This window comes from Tamandua tetradactyla, chromosome 7 (assembly GCF_023851605.1).
Source record: "Tamandua tetradactyla isolate mTamTet1 chromosome 7, mTamTet1.pri, whole genome shotgun sequence".
Taxonomy (NCBI): domain Eukaryota; kingdom Metazoa; phylum Chordata; class Mammalia; order Pilosa; family Myrmecophagidae; genus Tamandua; species Tamandua tetradactyla.
Window position 1 is genome coordinate 124,367,658 of NC_135333.1, and position 14,850 is coordinate 124,382,507.

Here is a 14,850-nt window from a genome sequence, read left to right on the forward strand (position 1 = left end):
AGGGTGGAAGAGTGTGGGGAGGGGAGGGGCGCGGTGGGAAAGGCCGGGGAGGGCCAAGAAGTCACAGAATGGTCTTGCTTCTCTCCCCTCCCTGCTGCCCCCAGCTCCCAATCCGTGCGAGGCCAATGGGGGCCGGGGCCCCTGCTCCCACTTGTGTCTCATCAACTACAACCGGACCGTCTCCTGCGCCTGCCCCCACCTCATGAAGCTCCACAAGGACAACACCACCTGCTATGGTAGGCCCCCCCACCCCAGGAGCCAGCGGTAAACTGAGGCTTAAGGGGAAGGTCTCAGGTGCCCAGGCTGAAGGTGCAGAGTCCCAGCTTTGGAAGCTCCTGATCAGAGAGGTTTCCAAGACAGCCACTGTAAGCCAGAAGAGGCTGGAGCCCTGGCAGGGAGGTTATGTCCAACGTCAGGGGCCAACAGCAAACAACAAACCAAAGGAACTACCTGTCTGGGTGGGTGGGAAGCACGGAGGCAGGGGGCTGCCCTGGATGACCTGCCCTTGCCCCACAGAGTTCAAGAAGTTCCTGCTGTACGCACGCCAGATGGAGATCCGGGGCGTGGACCTGGACGCCCCCTACTACAATTACATCATCTCCTTCACGGTGCCCGACATCGACAACGTCACCGTGCTGGACTACGACGCCCGTGAGCAGCGCGTCTACTGGTCCGACGTGCGGACGCAGGCCATCAAGCGGGCCTTCATCAATGGCACGGGCGTGGAGACCGTCGTCTCGGCAGGTTCTGTCCTGGCCGCGGCCCCCCTCCGTCCAGACCCTCCCGTCCCACCTCCTCTACCCTCTCGATGCTCCCACCCTGGCTTCCCCCACCCCGGCCTGACTCCTGATCCCAGAGACCTGGCTTCCCGCCTGCAAGTGCCCGACCTCCTGACGCCCTGCTTTGCCCCCAGACTTGCCAAATGCCCACGGGCTGGCCGTGGACTGGGTATCCCGAAACCTGTTCTGGACGAGCTATGACACCAACAAGAAGCAGATCAACGTGGCCCGGCTGGATGGCTCCTTCAAGAATGCTGTGGTCCAGGGCCTGGAGCAGCCCCACGGCCTGGTCGTGCATCCCTTGCGAGGGTCAGTCCTGGTCCCAGGGCTGGGAGCCTGGGGTGCGGAGCTGGGGACGAAGGGGACCCTGACTCTCCCTCTTGGCTGCCCCCCCACTGCCCTGCAGGAAGCTCTACTGGACTGACGGGGACAACATTAGCATGGCCAACATGGACGGCAGCAACCGCACCCTACTCTTCAGTGGCCAGAAGGGCCCCGTGGGTACGCTCTGGCCCTACCTGCCCCACAGCCCTTCCTTGATTCCCAGCCTCTGATATTCTCGCAGGGACCCCCTGCTGTCCCTCAGCCTCTTCAAGCTCCCAGCTCAGTGTTTGTCCTCCTCACCGCCACCACCCCAAATCTATACCCTTTCCTCTCACCCATCTGGGTCCCTATTCCCTGATCCCAGCCCTGGGGCCAGGGCACCTGGAGGTGACAACCCCAGCCCCCCACCCTCCACCTTCCAGGCCTGGCTATCGACTTTCCTGAAAGCAAACTCTACTGGATCAGCTCCGGGAATCATACCATCAACCGCTGCAACCTGGACGGGAGCGAGCTGGAGATCATCAGCGCCATGCAGAGCCAGCTGGGCAAGGCCACGGCCCTGGCCATCATGGGTGAGAGCCGCGGTGGGGCCGGGGGGGAGCTGGGATAGGGGTGGAAGGGCCCTGGGATGACTCAGCGTCTACAGAAGGGTGGAGGACCCTTCCCAAGAGCGTCACCCCCTCCTGCCGCCCCAGGGGATAAGCTGTGGTGGGCAGATCAGGTGTCGGAGAAGATGGGCACCTGCAACAAGGCCGACGGCTCGGAGTCGGTGGTCCTGCGGAACAGCACCACCCTGGTGATGCACATGAAGGTCTACGATGAGAGCGTCCAGCTGGGTGAGGCAGGGCACAGAGCCAGGGGTGGGCGAGGGCGGGGATGAGGGGTGAAGTTCAGGCGCCATGCCCCTCCTCCCAACCCATCCTTTCCCCCATTCTCACAAAGGCACTGCGTCTGCTCACTGCAGCGCTGGTCTCAAGGGGCCAGGGGACAGGAGGTCAGAAGATCTGGGAGTCGGGTTGGGTGGTGACCCCCACTAGGTCCAGGGCACATGGGTGGCATCCTCTACCCAAGCAGCGCCATGCCCAAAGCCAGCTTGCTGCTCTCAGGCTGATGCCGAGAGCCTGAAGAGGACCACCTGACTAACCCTTTCTCTTGGCTTCCCACCCACCCCCAGACCACGAGGGCACCAACCCCTGCAGCGTCAACAATGGTGACTGCTCCCAGCTCTGCCTGCCCACATCGGAGACCACCCGCTCCTGCATGTGCACAGCCGGCTACAGCCTCCGGAGTGGCCAGCAGGCCTGCGAGGGTCAGTGCCCGGCCTCTGCTCCCCGCTTTAGCCCAGGACCCCAACCCCAGCCCTTCCTAACCTCACAGCCTCACCTGGGGATAGGACCGCCTTCACCACACACAGTTTGGGTTGTAAACGCCCGCTGTGCTGGGAGCTGGGGGTGGAAGTCCCTGTCCCTGACCTCATGAGCTCTGCAGCCTAAACCAGGAGAGGAGCCCAACACATAGGGAAAGCTGGCCCGTGCAGTGGCTCAGCCCGGCCAGCTCCTGCAGTAGGGTTTTGGAGTAGACAGCAGCAAAGTCAGGGCTAGCTTTGTGGCAGAGGCGTGCTATGAGTTAGGTTTTCTGGGACAAGTGTGGTTTGGAGGAGATGGGACGATATGCAGGAGGTAGGGGATATAGCCTAAAGCCAAGGTCCAAAGGAATCAGGAAGGTGTGTGCAGGGCCCCTAGGACCCTGGCGGTGGGCAGGATAGGGGGTGGGTGGTGGGCAGTTCGGCTGTGAGGTAGGGTGGGCTCCTGTGCGTCTCAGCAAAGAATGACTGGAAAGTGAGATTTCGGGGAGATTGACCAGGCAACAGAGAGAAGGCTGAGGTGGGGAGGGACAGGTGAGACGGTGAGAACAGGTAGCAGGCTTCCAAGTAGCCCAAGTGTGAGGAGATGGGGTCTTGGCTCCAGATTAGTGGCTGAGTTGAAGAGAAGGCCTGAAACTCAGAGACGTTTCACAAGAACTTGCTGACTGATTTACAAGCTTGCCTGGGACAGCATTTCCCAAAGTGCATTCCTGGGAAGCGCCTTCCTTTGATGTGGGTAGATGTTACTGAAAGAAACACTGGGTTGAACAAGGTTTAAAAGTTTTTTTTTCACTATGGAACTGTTCATTTTTTTCTTTCATGGAGCCTGAACAGCCAGGGCGCATTTAGGGATTCATTTAGGGACACACTGTTTCAAAGGGATAAAGGCCAGGGAAGATTCTGGGATGCAAGGGAAGTGGCACCTCTAAGGAATGGAAAAGCTGGGAATGAAACTGGTTCAGAGGCGAATGTCAGGTTCCAGACAGGTGAACGTCAAAGAGGAAACTAAGGCCAGACAGGGTGCTGTGCTGGAGATCTAGATTTGGAGCCATCAGCCCTTATTGCTTTGTTTGAACCTCCCAGGACTCTCCCTAAAGGACCTTGCAGGTGTGAGGGTTGTATTGGGTCAAGTGCAACTGGAGGGCCAGGTGCGGGGAGAGAAATCCGAGTCTCTGCTGCCCTCTGGTGATAGCTAGAGGTCTTGCAGGTGGAGCTCCACCACCCCTGTTTTTCCTCTCTAAGCTACTGCAGGGGGGTGATGGCTGAAGGAAGAAATCAAAGGAAAGCAAAGAAGGGTGATTGAAAGGTGACAGAAGCTGGGCTTAAAAGAGTGCCAGCAAGGCCCGTGGCTGAAGCAATCTTGTGTTTCAGGCGTGGGTTCCTTTCTCCTGTATTCCGTGCACGAGGGAATACGAGGGATCCCCCTGGATCCCAACGACAAGTCAGATGCCCTGGTCCCAGTGTCGGGGACCTCACTGGCTGTCGGCATTGACTTCCATGCTGGTGAGCCCTTTGCCTGTGGGGGAATAGGTCATGACTTGGGAGCTTTGGTGGGCATGTGTGCCGGGGGTCCAGTGAGTGGCTGCCTGGACAGGTCCTGAGTGGGCATGTCCCCCAGCCTCCCTGCCCCACCCCCTGACTCTCTCTCCCCTTCCCAGCACTCTGGCACCCGCCCCCCAGCATTCACATCCCTCCATCCCTACCCTGGGCATGATTTTGACCCCCTGCCTTACCTCTTCCCTGACGCCTTCCCTGCATCCGCTCCCCTCCACTTCCAGAAAACGACACCATCTACTGGGTGGACATGGGCCTGAGCACCATCAGCCGGGCCAAACGGGACCAGACGTGGCGTGAGGATGTCGTGACCAATGGCATTGGCCGCGTAGAAGGCATTGCGGTGGACTGGATTGCAGGTGAGCCGGGGGGTGGGGCTGGAGGTGAGGCAGAGGGCTCTGTGGGAGCTGGGGTCTCAGAGGAGGGTCTGAGAAGGGGTGGTCAGAGCAGATGGTGGAGCAGTTTTGGGGTGTCTGGGGGCTCGGAAAGGGCCAAGCACCTACCTCCCCACCAACTTCTACAGGCAACATCTACTGGACAGACCAGGGCTTCGATGTCATTGAGGTTGCCCGGCTCAATGGCTCTTTCCGCTACGTGGTCATCTCCCAAGGCCTCGACAAGCCCCGGGCCATCACTGTCCACCCGGAGAAGGGGTAAGGAGCTGGGCAGGCCAGCCACGACCCCAGCCCTGTCTCAAGTCTGGGCCCATCACTCTGGCCACAGCCCGCCCCGGCAAGGACCCTGGCTCTTGTCTGGAAGAGGCCACTGAGAGGTGGAAAGGGCTAGCCCTGGTCCCATCCCCATCCTGGCCACTGCCCAGTGGGGATGGTAAAGGACAGGACTTCCAGAGGGCTCGCTCATGGTGTGGGTACTGACTTCCACTTCTATCCCCTCTCCAGGTACTTGTTCTGGACTGAGTGGGGTCAGTACCCGCGGATCGAGCGGTCTCGCCTGGACGGAACGGAGCGAGTGGTGCTGGTGAACGTCAGCATCAGCTGGCCCAACGGCATCTCAGTGGACTATGAGGTTTGGACGTGGACTTGACTCTGGGGCCAATGGGGTAGAGCCCAACACCCTGAGGGGAAGGCCCATCTCCCAGCCCCTGCCGACCTTGTTTTCCCATTGAAGTGTCCCTGGATGAGCCTCCGGACAGTGGAAAGACAGAGACCAGGGGCAGTCATGGGGTCTTCTGGCCCAGCCCCCAACCCTGCCGCCACTGAGTGGGGAGGGCAGGGACCCCTAGGGGTCGGTACTTCGGCAGGTCAGAGGGCAGGGAGGATGTGGAGGAAAGAGGAGGAAGCCGTGCGGGGCGGGGTGAGCAGGGGAAAGCTGAACAGAGGGCCTCCCTCACAGGCCCACACGTTGAGGGGCTCAGGGTCAGTGGGGAGAGCGTGGCCCCGGATGTGAGGTGGGTGCCTCCGGCCTGCAGGACGGAAAGCTGTACTGGTGTGACGCACGGACGGACAAGATCGAGCGGATCGACCTGGAGACGGGGGAGAACCGCGAGGTGGTTCTGTCCAGCAACAACATGGACATGTTTTCGGTGTCAGTGTTTGAGGACTTCATCTACTGGAGTGACAGGTGAGGGCTTGCGTCGGGCTGTGTCCCCGCCAGGCTCTCCCTGTCTGGCCCCAGTCGATGCCCTGCTCACGGCCCGTCCCCGCCCCCAGGACTCACGCCAACGGCTCCATCAAGCGCGGCAGCAAAGACAACGCCACCGACTCGGTGCCCCTGCGCACAGGCATCGGCGTCCAGCTCAAAGACATCAAAGTCTTCAACCGGGACCGGCAAAAAGGTGAGGCTGGGGGCTCTGGGCTGGGGGGAGGGCGGGCAGGGGCTGCTCCGGCCTGGGAGTGCTTCCTCCCCAGGGCAGCGAGGGTGCGAAGGACTGGGAGAGAAGTTAGTCCTAAAGGGGGCGATGGCCCGTTGGCTAGGGGAGACCAGGGAAGGTGAGGGGATTTTGAGGAGTCTAGGGCTGATCTGGATGTTGGGTGCAGAAGCCTTGAGGGGTGCCTGAACCGGGGAGACCGAGGCAGAGCAGGGTGCCAACTGTTTGCACCTCGGCTGTAACCTACCCCTCCCCCCGCCCCTCCCCTCCCAGGCACCAACGTGTGTGCGGTAGCCAACGGCGGGTGCCAGCAGCTGTGCCTGTACCGCGGGGGGAAGCAGCGGGCCTGCGCCTGCGCCCACGGGATGCTGGCCGAAGACGGGGCCTCGTGCCGCGAGTACGCCGGCTACCTGCTCTACTCCGAGCGCACCATCCTCAAGAGCATCCACCTCTCGGACGAGCGCAACCTCAATGCGCCCGTGCAGCCCTTCGAGGACCCCGAGCACATGAAGAATGTCATCGCACTGGCCTTTGACTACCAGGCCGGCACCTCCCCAGGCACCCCCAATCGCATCTTCTTCAGCGACATCCACTTCGGCAACATCCAGCAAATCTACGACGACGGCTCAGGGAGGTCCACCATCGTGGAGAGTGAGTCCAGACCCGGGTCTGACCAGGAAGTGGCTGCGGGTGGGGGGAAGGTGGTGCGGGGGGGTCCGCACAGAGCGGGGGTGGGAGGTGGAAGCGCCCTCGGATACCAGCTCCCCGGCCCTGGGTCTGAGTCCCTCTATCCACAGCAATCCTGACCAATAGCCGTTCACACCATTCCAGACCCATTCCAGTTATTTGCAAGTCCTCCCTTATTTAGGGTCAGAGTTGGCCTCTCTTAGTTCTCCCTGCTCTACCCCCAGCCCCCGTGATCCTAGTTCAGTCTCCGGGGCTTCACAGAGTAAGCCTAAAATCTCTTCCTTTAGTGTAGTGGTTATAAGCCCAGGTTGTGCAGACAGGCTTGGGTTCGACTCCAGACACTTAGGACTTGGGCAGCTTTGGTCCAGTTTCCTGTGCCCAGCATGGGGCAGGCAGCGCGGCTCCATGACAAGTAGTTACCGGCCTTAGGGTTACCACACGGAGGGCAGCCCTTCAGCTCTTTGAAAGCTGCTGTTTGGGTCTACTACTGTTTTCTCTTTCTCTGGTTGTGTACAGACTGTCCTTCAACTTATTCACTTGTTCTTTTATTCATTCATCCCGCCCATAAAGACCTGCCAGGCACTGAGTCAGGTGCTGGTTAAGCAGCAGTGAGAATACAGACCTGTCCTTCCAGCCTCCTCAGGGCATATCCTACTACACACAGTCTAGGCTGCTGTCTGAAAATGTGGTGATCAAAGCCGAGCCCAGTGCTCTGTAATTACAGCTTGATCGGGAGACACTGGCAGAACTGTCACCTCCCTTTTTCAGGCTACAATACTTCTATTAATGCAGGTTTTTGGCAACCACATTGTCATACAGCTTGACGCTGCGAAAACTCCTGAGTCGTTTTCTCGTGAACAACTATCTATCTGTCTCTCATTGTGCATGTAATTCTTGGACCTGAGTTGAAAATGTCTACTTTACAAAACAGTCTGGACCAGCATTTTTTAAATAAGAAACTTCCCAGTACAGTGCAAATAGGATTTGATTTACTGAAATCCAATTTACACCCAGCTTGGCAGACCTCTAGCTCCAGAAAAACGTGACCACAGTATAAAGCCAAATCTACCTGAGGGTGGGGAGATGTAGGAAGAAGGGGTAGGAAAATGAGGACAGTGAATCATTTTGGTCAGAAATAGGGTGGGACAGGAGGGGTCAGACCTCAATGCTCCCCAGGTCCTCCCTGCCTCCTCTCCACCATGCTGCCCAGCTCCCACACTTCCCCTTTCAGCCCCACACATGCCAGGGGAGGGGATGCCCCAGAGCAGGCCAAGCTGTCGCCTTAGCTCCTGCCTAGTCTGCCCCCTTCGGCTCTGCAGTCCTGCCCCCACAACCGCTCCTGTCCCCTCGCAGATGTGGGCTCCGTGGAAGGCCTGGCCTATCACCGTGGCTGGGACACTCTCTACTGGACAAGCTACACTACATCCACCATCACGCGCCACACCGTAGACCAGACCCGTCCAGGAGCCTTTGAGCGTGAGACAGTCATCACCATGTCCGGAGATGACCACCCACGGGCCTTCGTGCTGGACGAGTGCCAGAAGTGAGCTGCTGGGCCTGGGGGAGAGGGAGGTGGCCAAGGGCAGCAGAACTACCTCCGGGCAGATCGAGGCACAGGACAAAGGAGCAGGAGAGATAGGCTTTCATCTGAGTTTGGCCACTTCCTTGCTGTGTGACCTTGGACAAGCTGTATAACCTCTCTGAGCTTCAGTTTCCTCCTCTGTAATATGAGGATAATAAGAACCAAGGGGAAGATCAGTGGCAGTGGAGGGTGCTTCTGGCTTTGTCATTGACTCATTCGTTCATCAGCCAGCCATGCTCAAGGCATATAGTAGGTCTTCTGTATCTCTGAGACTCAAAACTTCAGGCAGAAAATAGTCATTGAGCACCTGCTGTGTGGAAGCCCCAGGCCAGGCCCATTCAAGCTCTCTAGGTGGGGAGATGCATCATATTCACAGAAGGCACTAATGAACAGCCCTGGGTTGTATGTGCTGATGGAGAAGTATCACGGAGGTGGCAGGTTGGCCCAGGGCCTGGAAGTAAGAAAGCCAAGAAACTGCAGTCCAGGCAGAGGAGGGGTTTTGAGCATTTTAAGCAAAAATCTGGAGGTGGAGCAAAGCTCAAGGTAGAGAAGGGCAGGCAGCAAGGGTCACCTCCAGACACCCTCCTCCAATGCAAAGTCTTCCCTTGGGGGTGCAGGCAGGTCTGAGAGGTGTGGGAGGTTGGGGTCAGTTGCAAAGGAGTCAAGACTCAAGCCAGGAAGAACTTGGAAGAAAATACCCCATTGGTGGGTGCTCCCTGCTCTCTCCCTGCAGGGGCCAGCCCTGTCTGCCTGCTCTGCTCTCCTGCACGAGCAGCCCCCGCCCCCTCCACAAACTAATTCCAAACAGCACTTGGGAGTTTTTTCAAAAAGCTTTACTAGGAAACTAAGGGACAAACAAATCCAAAAGCAACTACATAGAAATGGTGAGTGTATTGAACCTGGATTCCTTACCCTGATGTAACTCAAGTCCAGGTCCTGCCCTGCCCGCCTGGCACAGCTGACCCAGCACAAAAGCCCTCTGTTCCCTTTCCACCTCAGCCCCGTCTGCTGGGGTTTGTCTGACACGTACACAGCTGATGACAAAGATCCTGTCTTCCCTCCCGTGAGCCTTGACACCTCCACCTGTTTGGGACTGGCCCTGGGGCCTTTGCTCTCCCTCATGAGCCTGGCGCCTCCATGGAGGGGCCATCATGCTGGGCTCCCTGGAGGCCATGGGCAGCGTTGCAGCTTCAGAAGCCCCCTCCTGGCTGCCCACCTGTTTCCTTTCCTCTAAGCCTGGGGAATTCAGCCATTCATTCAGCAAATGGCTTTTGAGAACCTAAGGTGTACGAGACAGACATCAGTCCTGCCTCGTGAGGCTGAAGAGCTGGTTTGATTCAACTCACTATGAGGCTACAGGGAGCTTCGTGAGTGTGGAATGGGGACCTGTCCCAGGCTGGAAATCAAGGAATATGTCCTTGAGCAGGCAGCATGTAAGGAGAGTTAGTTGTTTCCCGAATCAGGGGTGGGAAGAAGGCCCTCCCTGGGTCCAAGGAGGAGTAAGGGGGCCGGTGTGGAACGAGACAGGGGCCCGGAGAGGGCGGAACACCAGAGGACACCCCCCCCACCAGCCTGCCCTGCGGTGGGCACCTAGGATGTGCGCTGGTGGCCACGTGGAGCCTGGAGTCAGACCGTCAGAAGGTCCCCTGCGTCCCTGGTGGCTACTCACCTGCTACTTGAGAAAGTCTCTCTTCCCTCCCTTTCCACTGCCTCTTCCCTGGGGAGTGGTTTTACCAAACTCAGAATCTACTGCCGTCCCATATATCATTCTTCATGCATAACAGTTTGTCAGTGATAAGAGGAAAGCCAGTTCTCATGAATCGTGAGCTGGACTTCACCCGAGGGTGTGGAAGGCTCAGGTGGGCGCTGACAAGCCCTGTCCTGACAAGTCCTGACGACTCAAGTGGTGGACACCATTTCCTCTTTTGGAGGCTAGAGGGAGATGTCACCTCCCTCCAAGCTCCTTCCGAACCCCCATCCTAAGTGCAGCGCCATCCGGAGCCTCTGCCCTTCCCCAGGACAAGGCCTTTAGGACCTGAGCCTCATCCTCTGGAGCAGCCAGTATCTCCCCCTGGGAGGGGAGACAGGCGTCATTCTCCCACCCAAGCATAGTGAAAGGAGGCATCAGCTCAAACGTGGTGGGGAGACAATGGGCAGGGGCTGCCGGGTGAGAGCCTCTGGGATGGACAGCCCGGGAATCGTGGTGCCAATGCGGCCCATCTGAGGACCACAACTTGTCACCCGAGGATTATTCTCAACTCCTGCATGCTTCCCCCTCCATCCGTCCAGCCTCCCCCCAGCCCATCTCCTCTAAGGAGAAGGAAGCAGAGACTCACTCAAAAGTCAGAGCTAACAAGTGCAGAGCTGGGACCCAAACCCCAAATATCAAAAGGCTGTCAATTTTGGAGAAAGTGATTGTCCCAGGACTTCTCAAGGGTAGGATCTTCTTGTCTCCGATATTTAGGACACTAGAAATTCAACAATGGTTTGCTTGTTGGTTTGGAAAGGAGCCTCTTCTCACTGCAGGGAGAAGAGGGCAGTTAAAAATAAAATAATAGAAAATACTCTCGTCAGTTCCCATCTGCCACTAGGATGGATATTAACTTATTTCATCTCATGGCCACTCTCTGCGGTAGGTAGGACCGTTCTCCCCACTTCTAGAGATGGACATGAGGCAAAGGGAGGTTAGGCGACTGCCTGCGGTTGCTCCTGCTGGGCGGTGGAGCCCAGGTTGGTCCCTGCGGGACCTGGCTCGATGTGCAATGCCGGCCCAGTAAACACAGATGACCATTTCATAGACACAGAGGTGGGCGCATGCACACATGCTCACATGTGTGTGCACATGCACAAAGCAGACTCCTGCCTCCCACAGAGCGCATGGACTGCCTGTGGCTGCCCGGTTCCTCCCGGGCGTCTGGGCCGTGCTGGGAGCGCCAGGCTTGGCACGTGCCGTGGTGCTGGGTGGCATCCAGGTCCTGGCAGCGCCCTGGCTGCCAGCTGTCTGCGCGCCCTGGCCTGTGCCCCCCAGGCCAGCTCCTGGTGCCTGGCTGGACTCTGACTTTGACTCCTGTTCCTGTGCCCCTTACTTCCCTCAGCCTGATGTTCTGGACCAACTGGAACGAGCAGCACCCCAGCATCATGCGGGCAGCCCTGTCTGGGGCCAACGTCCTGACCCTCATCGAGAAGGACATCCGCACCCCCAACGGACTGGCCATCGATCACCGAGCCGAAAAGCTCTACTTCTCTGACGCCACCCTGGACAAGATTGAGCGGTGCGAGTATGACGGCTCCCACCGCTATGTGAGTGCACAGCCAGTGGGGGGTGGGGCTGGGTCCAAGGGGAGGGGACGGACCAGGCACCCAGCGGGGCTGGGGCCCAGTGGCCAGGGGCGGGGTCAGGCCGGCTGTTCCTGTGACGGTGGTGGCGCTGTCCCCGCAGGTGATCCTCAAGTCAGAGCCCGTGCACCCCTTTGGGCTGGCCGTATACGGCGAGCACATCTTCTGGACGGACTGGGTGCGGCGGGCGGTGCAGCGGGCCAGCAAGCACGTGGGCAGCGACGTGAAGCTGCTGCGTGTGGACATCCCCCAGCAGCCCATGGGCATCATCGCCGTGGCCAACGACACCAACAGCTGTGAGTGCTGGCGCTGCCCTGCTCTCCTGCCCACACACACACACACCCTGTGTCCCCTGGAAACCCTCTAATCCAGGTCCCCAAGACATCCTGGCACACACAGGCGTGCACACGCACACACCCACCTCCACAGGGTCTCATCTATATCCCCAGACCCCCACTGGTCTGCTTGCTGCCCCCTCCTTCACTCGCACACCCACATCCACACACATGCTCACACTGGGCCTGGCTCGCTGGGCGCCTCACACCTCAGCGTTTCCAGCCTCTCCCCCGCCTCCCACACGCCCTGGGACCCCATCCCTTCACACACGCCCTCCAGGCTCCTCAGACCAGCCTCCCCGAAACATGTGTCCAAGCCCACACCACCCTGTGGAAGAACACACACGCCCTCGACCCCGGACCCACCCCAGAACACATCCCCCCGTGGCCCTCCCCCAGCAGCCTTCCCTCCCACCACTCCCCCACCCCGTTCCCCCCCTACTGCCGGCCTCCCCCCCGAGTTCCTGCCACAGCTCCCACCAGGAACGCTGTGCCATGGCCAGTGCCAGGGAACTCTGAAGCTGTGTGAGTGAGTGTGGGGCATTGTGTGTGTGCATGTGCGTGTGTGCGTGTGTGTACGTGCCCAGCAGCAAACAGTCCTCTGCCTCAGGTGAGCTCTCCCCTTGCCGCATCAACAACGGGGGCTGCCAGGACCTGTGTCTACTCACGCACCAAGGCCACGTCAACTGCTCCTGCCGAGGGGGCCGTGTCCTCCAAGAGGACCTCACCTGCCGGGGTGAGTGAGTGGGGACGAGGGGATGGGCTGGAGACCTCAGCCTTTACCAAGGAGAAACCGAGGATGACCGCAGATCCTCGGGGCCCCAGGCCCTGGCTCACGAAGCTCCCTCCGCCTCCCTCCTCAGCGGTGAATTCCTCCTGCCAAGCACAAGATGAGTTTGAGTGTGCCAACGGCGAGTGCATCAACTTCAGTCTCACGTGTGACGGCGTCTCCCACTGCAAGGACAAGTCCGACGAGAAGCCATCCTACTGCAGTGAGGAGCCTCCCCCGCCCTACCCCTTCCCAGTCCCTGCAGGGTGGAGCAGGGGAGCGAGAGGAGCAGAAAGCCCCATGACCCCATTCCACCGCCCAAGAAGTTCTGTGAGCTCCAGAAGGGCAGAACTACTGTCAGCCCTGTGCTGGGCCCAGAATGGGGGCCGAGTGCACGTTTGTTGCGTGACATCTCATCGGAGGCACTCTCATCCCACACACTGCCACTGACGCCTGCTTCCCCACCCACAGACACCCGCCGCTGCAAGAAGACTTTCCGCCAGTGCAACAATGGACGCTGCGTCTCCAACATGCTGTGGTGCAATGGGGTGGACGACTGCGGGGACGGCTCTGATGAGATTCCCTGCAACAGTGAGTGGGGACGCTCCTGGCACCCTGTCCTCTGGGCTTCAGCCACCCTCCACCTCCACTTTGAGCTTGAGCCTCTGCCACCATGTCTTGAGCCTGTCCCTCACCCCCACTCACACCGAGCTTTTGTCCCCAAGCCCCAAAGGGGCCTTGCTGACATGCCCCCGCCGGCCCCCCAACATCTAGCTGGGCACTCTTATGAAGGGACTCTGGGCAGGTGCTTTGGTCCAGGAGCTCTGTCCTGGCCCCTCCTGCCCCCAAGGGAAGGACTGTGGCCTGATGGCACTGGCTGGCCGCTGTTCTAGAGACGGCCTGCGGGGTGGGTGAATTCCGCTGCCGAGACGGGACCTGCATTGGGAACTCCAGCCGCTGCAACCAGTTTGTGGACTGTGAGGACGCCTCGGATGAGATGAACTGCAGTGAGTGAGGCCCCGGGCCGCAGCCCTCGGCTCCCACCTCTCACCCTGCCCCGCACACAGCCGCAGGCCCTTCTGCTCCCGCCCTTCCCTCCTCTGCCTTCTCTCCTGCCCATTTAGCAGCTCTGATCCTCCCACATCCCTAACCCAGTTACACTTCTCCTCCCGTCACGTCCCCCAGCCCGGGCTTCCCAGGAAGTTGGATAGGTTGGCAGTGAGTGGCAGGCGGGGCATGCTGTGCGGGACGCAGGGCAGCGCCCCTCAAGCCCCCGCACCCCCACCAGGTGCCACTGACTGCAGCAGCTACTTCCGCCTGGGGGTGAAGGGCGTGCTCTTCCAGCCCTGCGAGCGGACCTCGCTCTGCTACGCGCCCAGCTGGGTGTGCGACGGCGCCAACGACTGCGGGGACTACAGCGATGAGCGTGACTGCCCAGGTCTGGCCAGGTCAGGAGTGCGGCGGGCGGCAGGCCCCGGGGGGCAGGCGTGCCCTCACACCTTCCTCGCCCCCAGGAGTGAAGCGCCCCCGATGCCCCCTGAATTACTTCGCCTGTCCCAGCGGGCGCTGCATCCCCATGAGCTGGACATGTGACAAGGAGGACGACTGTGAACACGGCGAGGACGAGACCCACTGCAGTGAGTGGCCCAAGGGCCCGTGGTTGGGGGGGAGGTGTCACCACGACTGCTGAGACCCTGTCCAGGCCTCCGCTTCACCCCGCACAGCAAATACCAGCTTGGAGAAGGCCCTCTAGGCTTGGAAAGAGGGACCAATTCTCTTGGTCTTGCTGACATGCCCCCCGCCCGCCCTCCAACATCTAACTGTGATTTCCAACTGTCCCCAGACAAGTTCTGCTCCGAGGCCCAGTTTGAGTGCCAGAACCATCGCTGCATTTCTAAGCAGTGGCTGTGCGACGGCAGTGACGACTGCGGGGATGGTTCAGACGAAGCGGCTCACTGTGGTGAGGGGTGGCAGGGACCGGTCGGGGGAGTTGCCTTGAGGAGGGACAGTCCCCCCTGCAGAGGAGCAAAGTGCGGTGGAGGTGGGAGCCCTCACAGCCGCCTAGTCAGGTGCTCTGCCCGCTCCCGAATCTCTCTCCGTGGCTCCCTGTCCCCCTGCAGAAGGCAAGACATGTGGCCCCTCCTCCTTCTCCTGCCCCGGCACCCACGTGTGTGTCCCCGAGCGCTGGCTCTGTGATGGTGACAAAGATTGTGCAGACGGCGCCGATGAGAGCATGGCGGCCGGCTGTTGTGAGTGGTGGAGGCCGTGACGCGTGGGGGCGGGGCGGGCAGCT

At 60.0% G+C, this 14,850-nt stretch overlaps 1 protein-coding gene across 1 annotated transcript in view; it reads left to right on the forward strand.

Moving 5' to 3' along the window:
* Nucleotides 1-14,850, forward strand: part of LRP1 (LDL receptor related protein 1) — an 81,213-nt gene that overhangs the window by 48,957 nt on the left and 17,406 nt on the right. Inside the window, exons 28-52 of the mRNA XM_077111125.1 lie at nucleotides 105-236; nucleotides 517-744; nucleotides 914-1,088; nucleotides 1,186-1,280; nucleotides 1,526-1,675; nucleotides 1,799-1,939; nucleotides 2,278-2,412; nucleotides 3,838-3,969; nucleotides 4,245-4,379; nucleotides 4,544-4,673; nucleotides 4,920-5,046; nucleotides 5,450-5,601; nucleotides 5,691-5,815; nucleotides 6,122-6,499; nucleotides 7,889-8,078; nucleotides 11,213-11,417; nucleotides 11,557-11,749; nucleotides 12,399-12,524; nucleotides 12,652-12,780; nucleotides 13,029-13,148; nucleotides 13,451-13,564; nucleotides 13,846-13,995; nucleotides 14,072-14,194; nucleotides 14,401-14,517; nucleotides 14,678-14,806. Of these exons, the coding sequence (XP_076967240.1) occupies nucleotides 105-236; nucleotides 517-744; nucleotides 914-1,088; nucleotides 1,186-1,280; nucleotides 1,526-1,675; nucleotides 1,799-1,939; nucleotides 2,278-2,412; nucleotides 3,838-3,969; nucleotides 4,245-4,379; nucleotides 4,544-4,673; nucleotides 4,920-5,046; nucleotides 5,450-5,601; nucleotides 5,691-5,815; nucleotides 6,122-6,499; nucleotides 7,889-8,078; nucleotides 11,213-11,417; nucleotides 11,557-11,749; nucleotides 12,399-12,524; nucleotides 12,652-12,780; nucleotides 13,029-13,148; nucleotides 13,451-13,564; nucleotides 13,846-13,995; nucleotides 14,072-14,194; nucleotides 14,401-14,517; nucleotides 14,678-14,806 (3,831 nt within the window). The remainder of the gene's footprint in view (nucleotides 1-104; nucleotides 237-516; nucleotides 745-913; nucleotides 1,089-1,185; nucleotides 1,281-1,525; nucleotides 1,676-1,798; nucleotides 1,940-2,277; nucleotides 2,413-3,837; nucleotides 3,970-4,244; nucleotides 4,380-4,543; nucleotides 4,674-4,919; nucleotides 5,047-5,449; nucleotides 5,602-5,690; nucleotides 5,816-6,121; nucleotides 6,500-7,888; nucleotides 8,079-11,212; nucleotides 11,418-11,556; nucleotides 11,750-12,398; nucleotides 12,525-12,651; nucleotides 12,781-13,028; nucleotides 13,149-13,450; nucleotides 13,565-13,845; nucleotides 13,996-14,071; nucleotides 14,195-14,400; nucleotides 14,518-14,677; nucleotides 14,807-14,850) is intronic.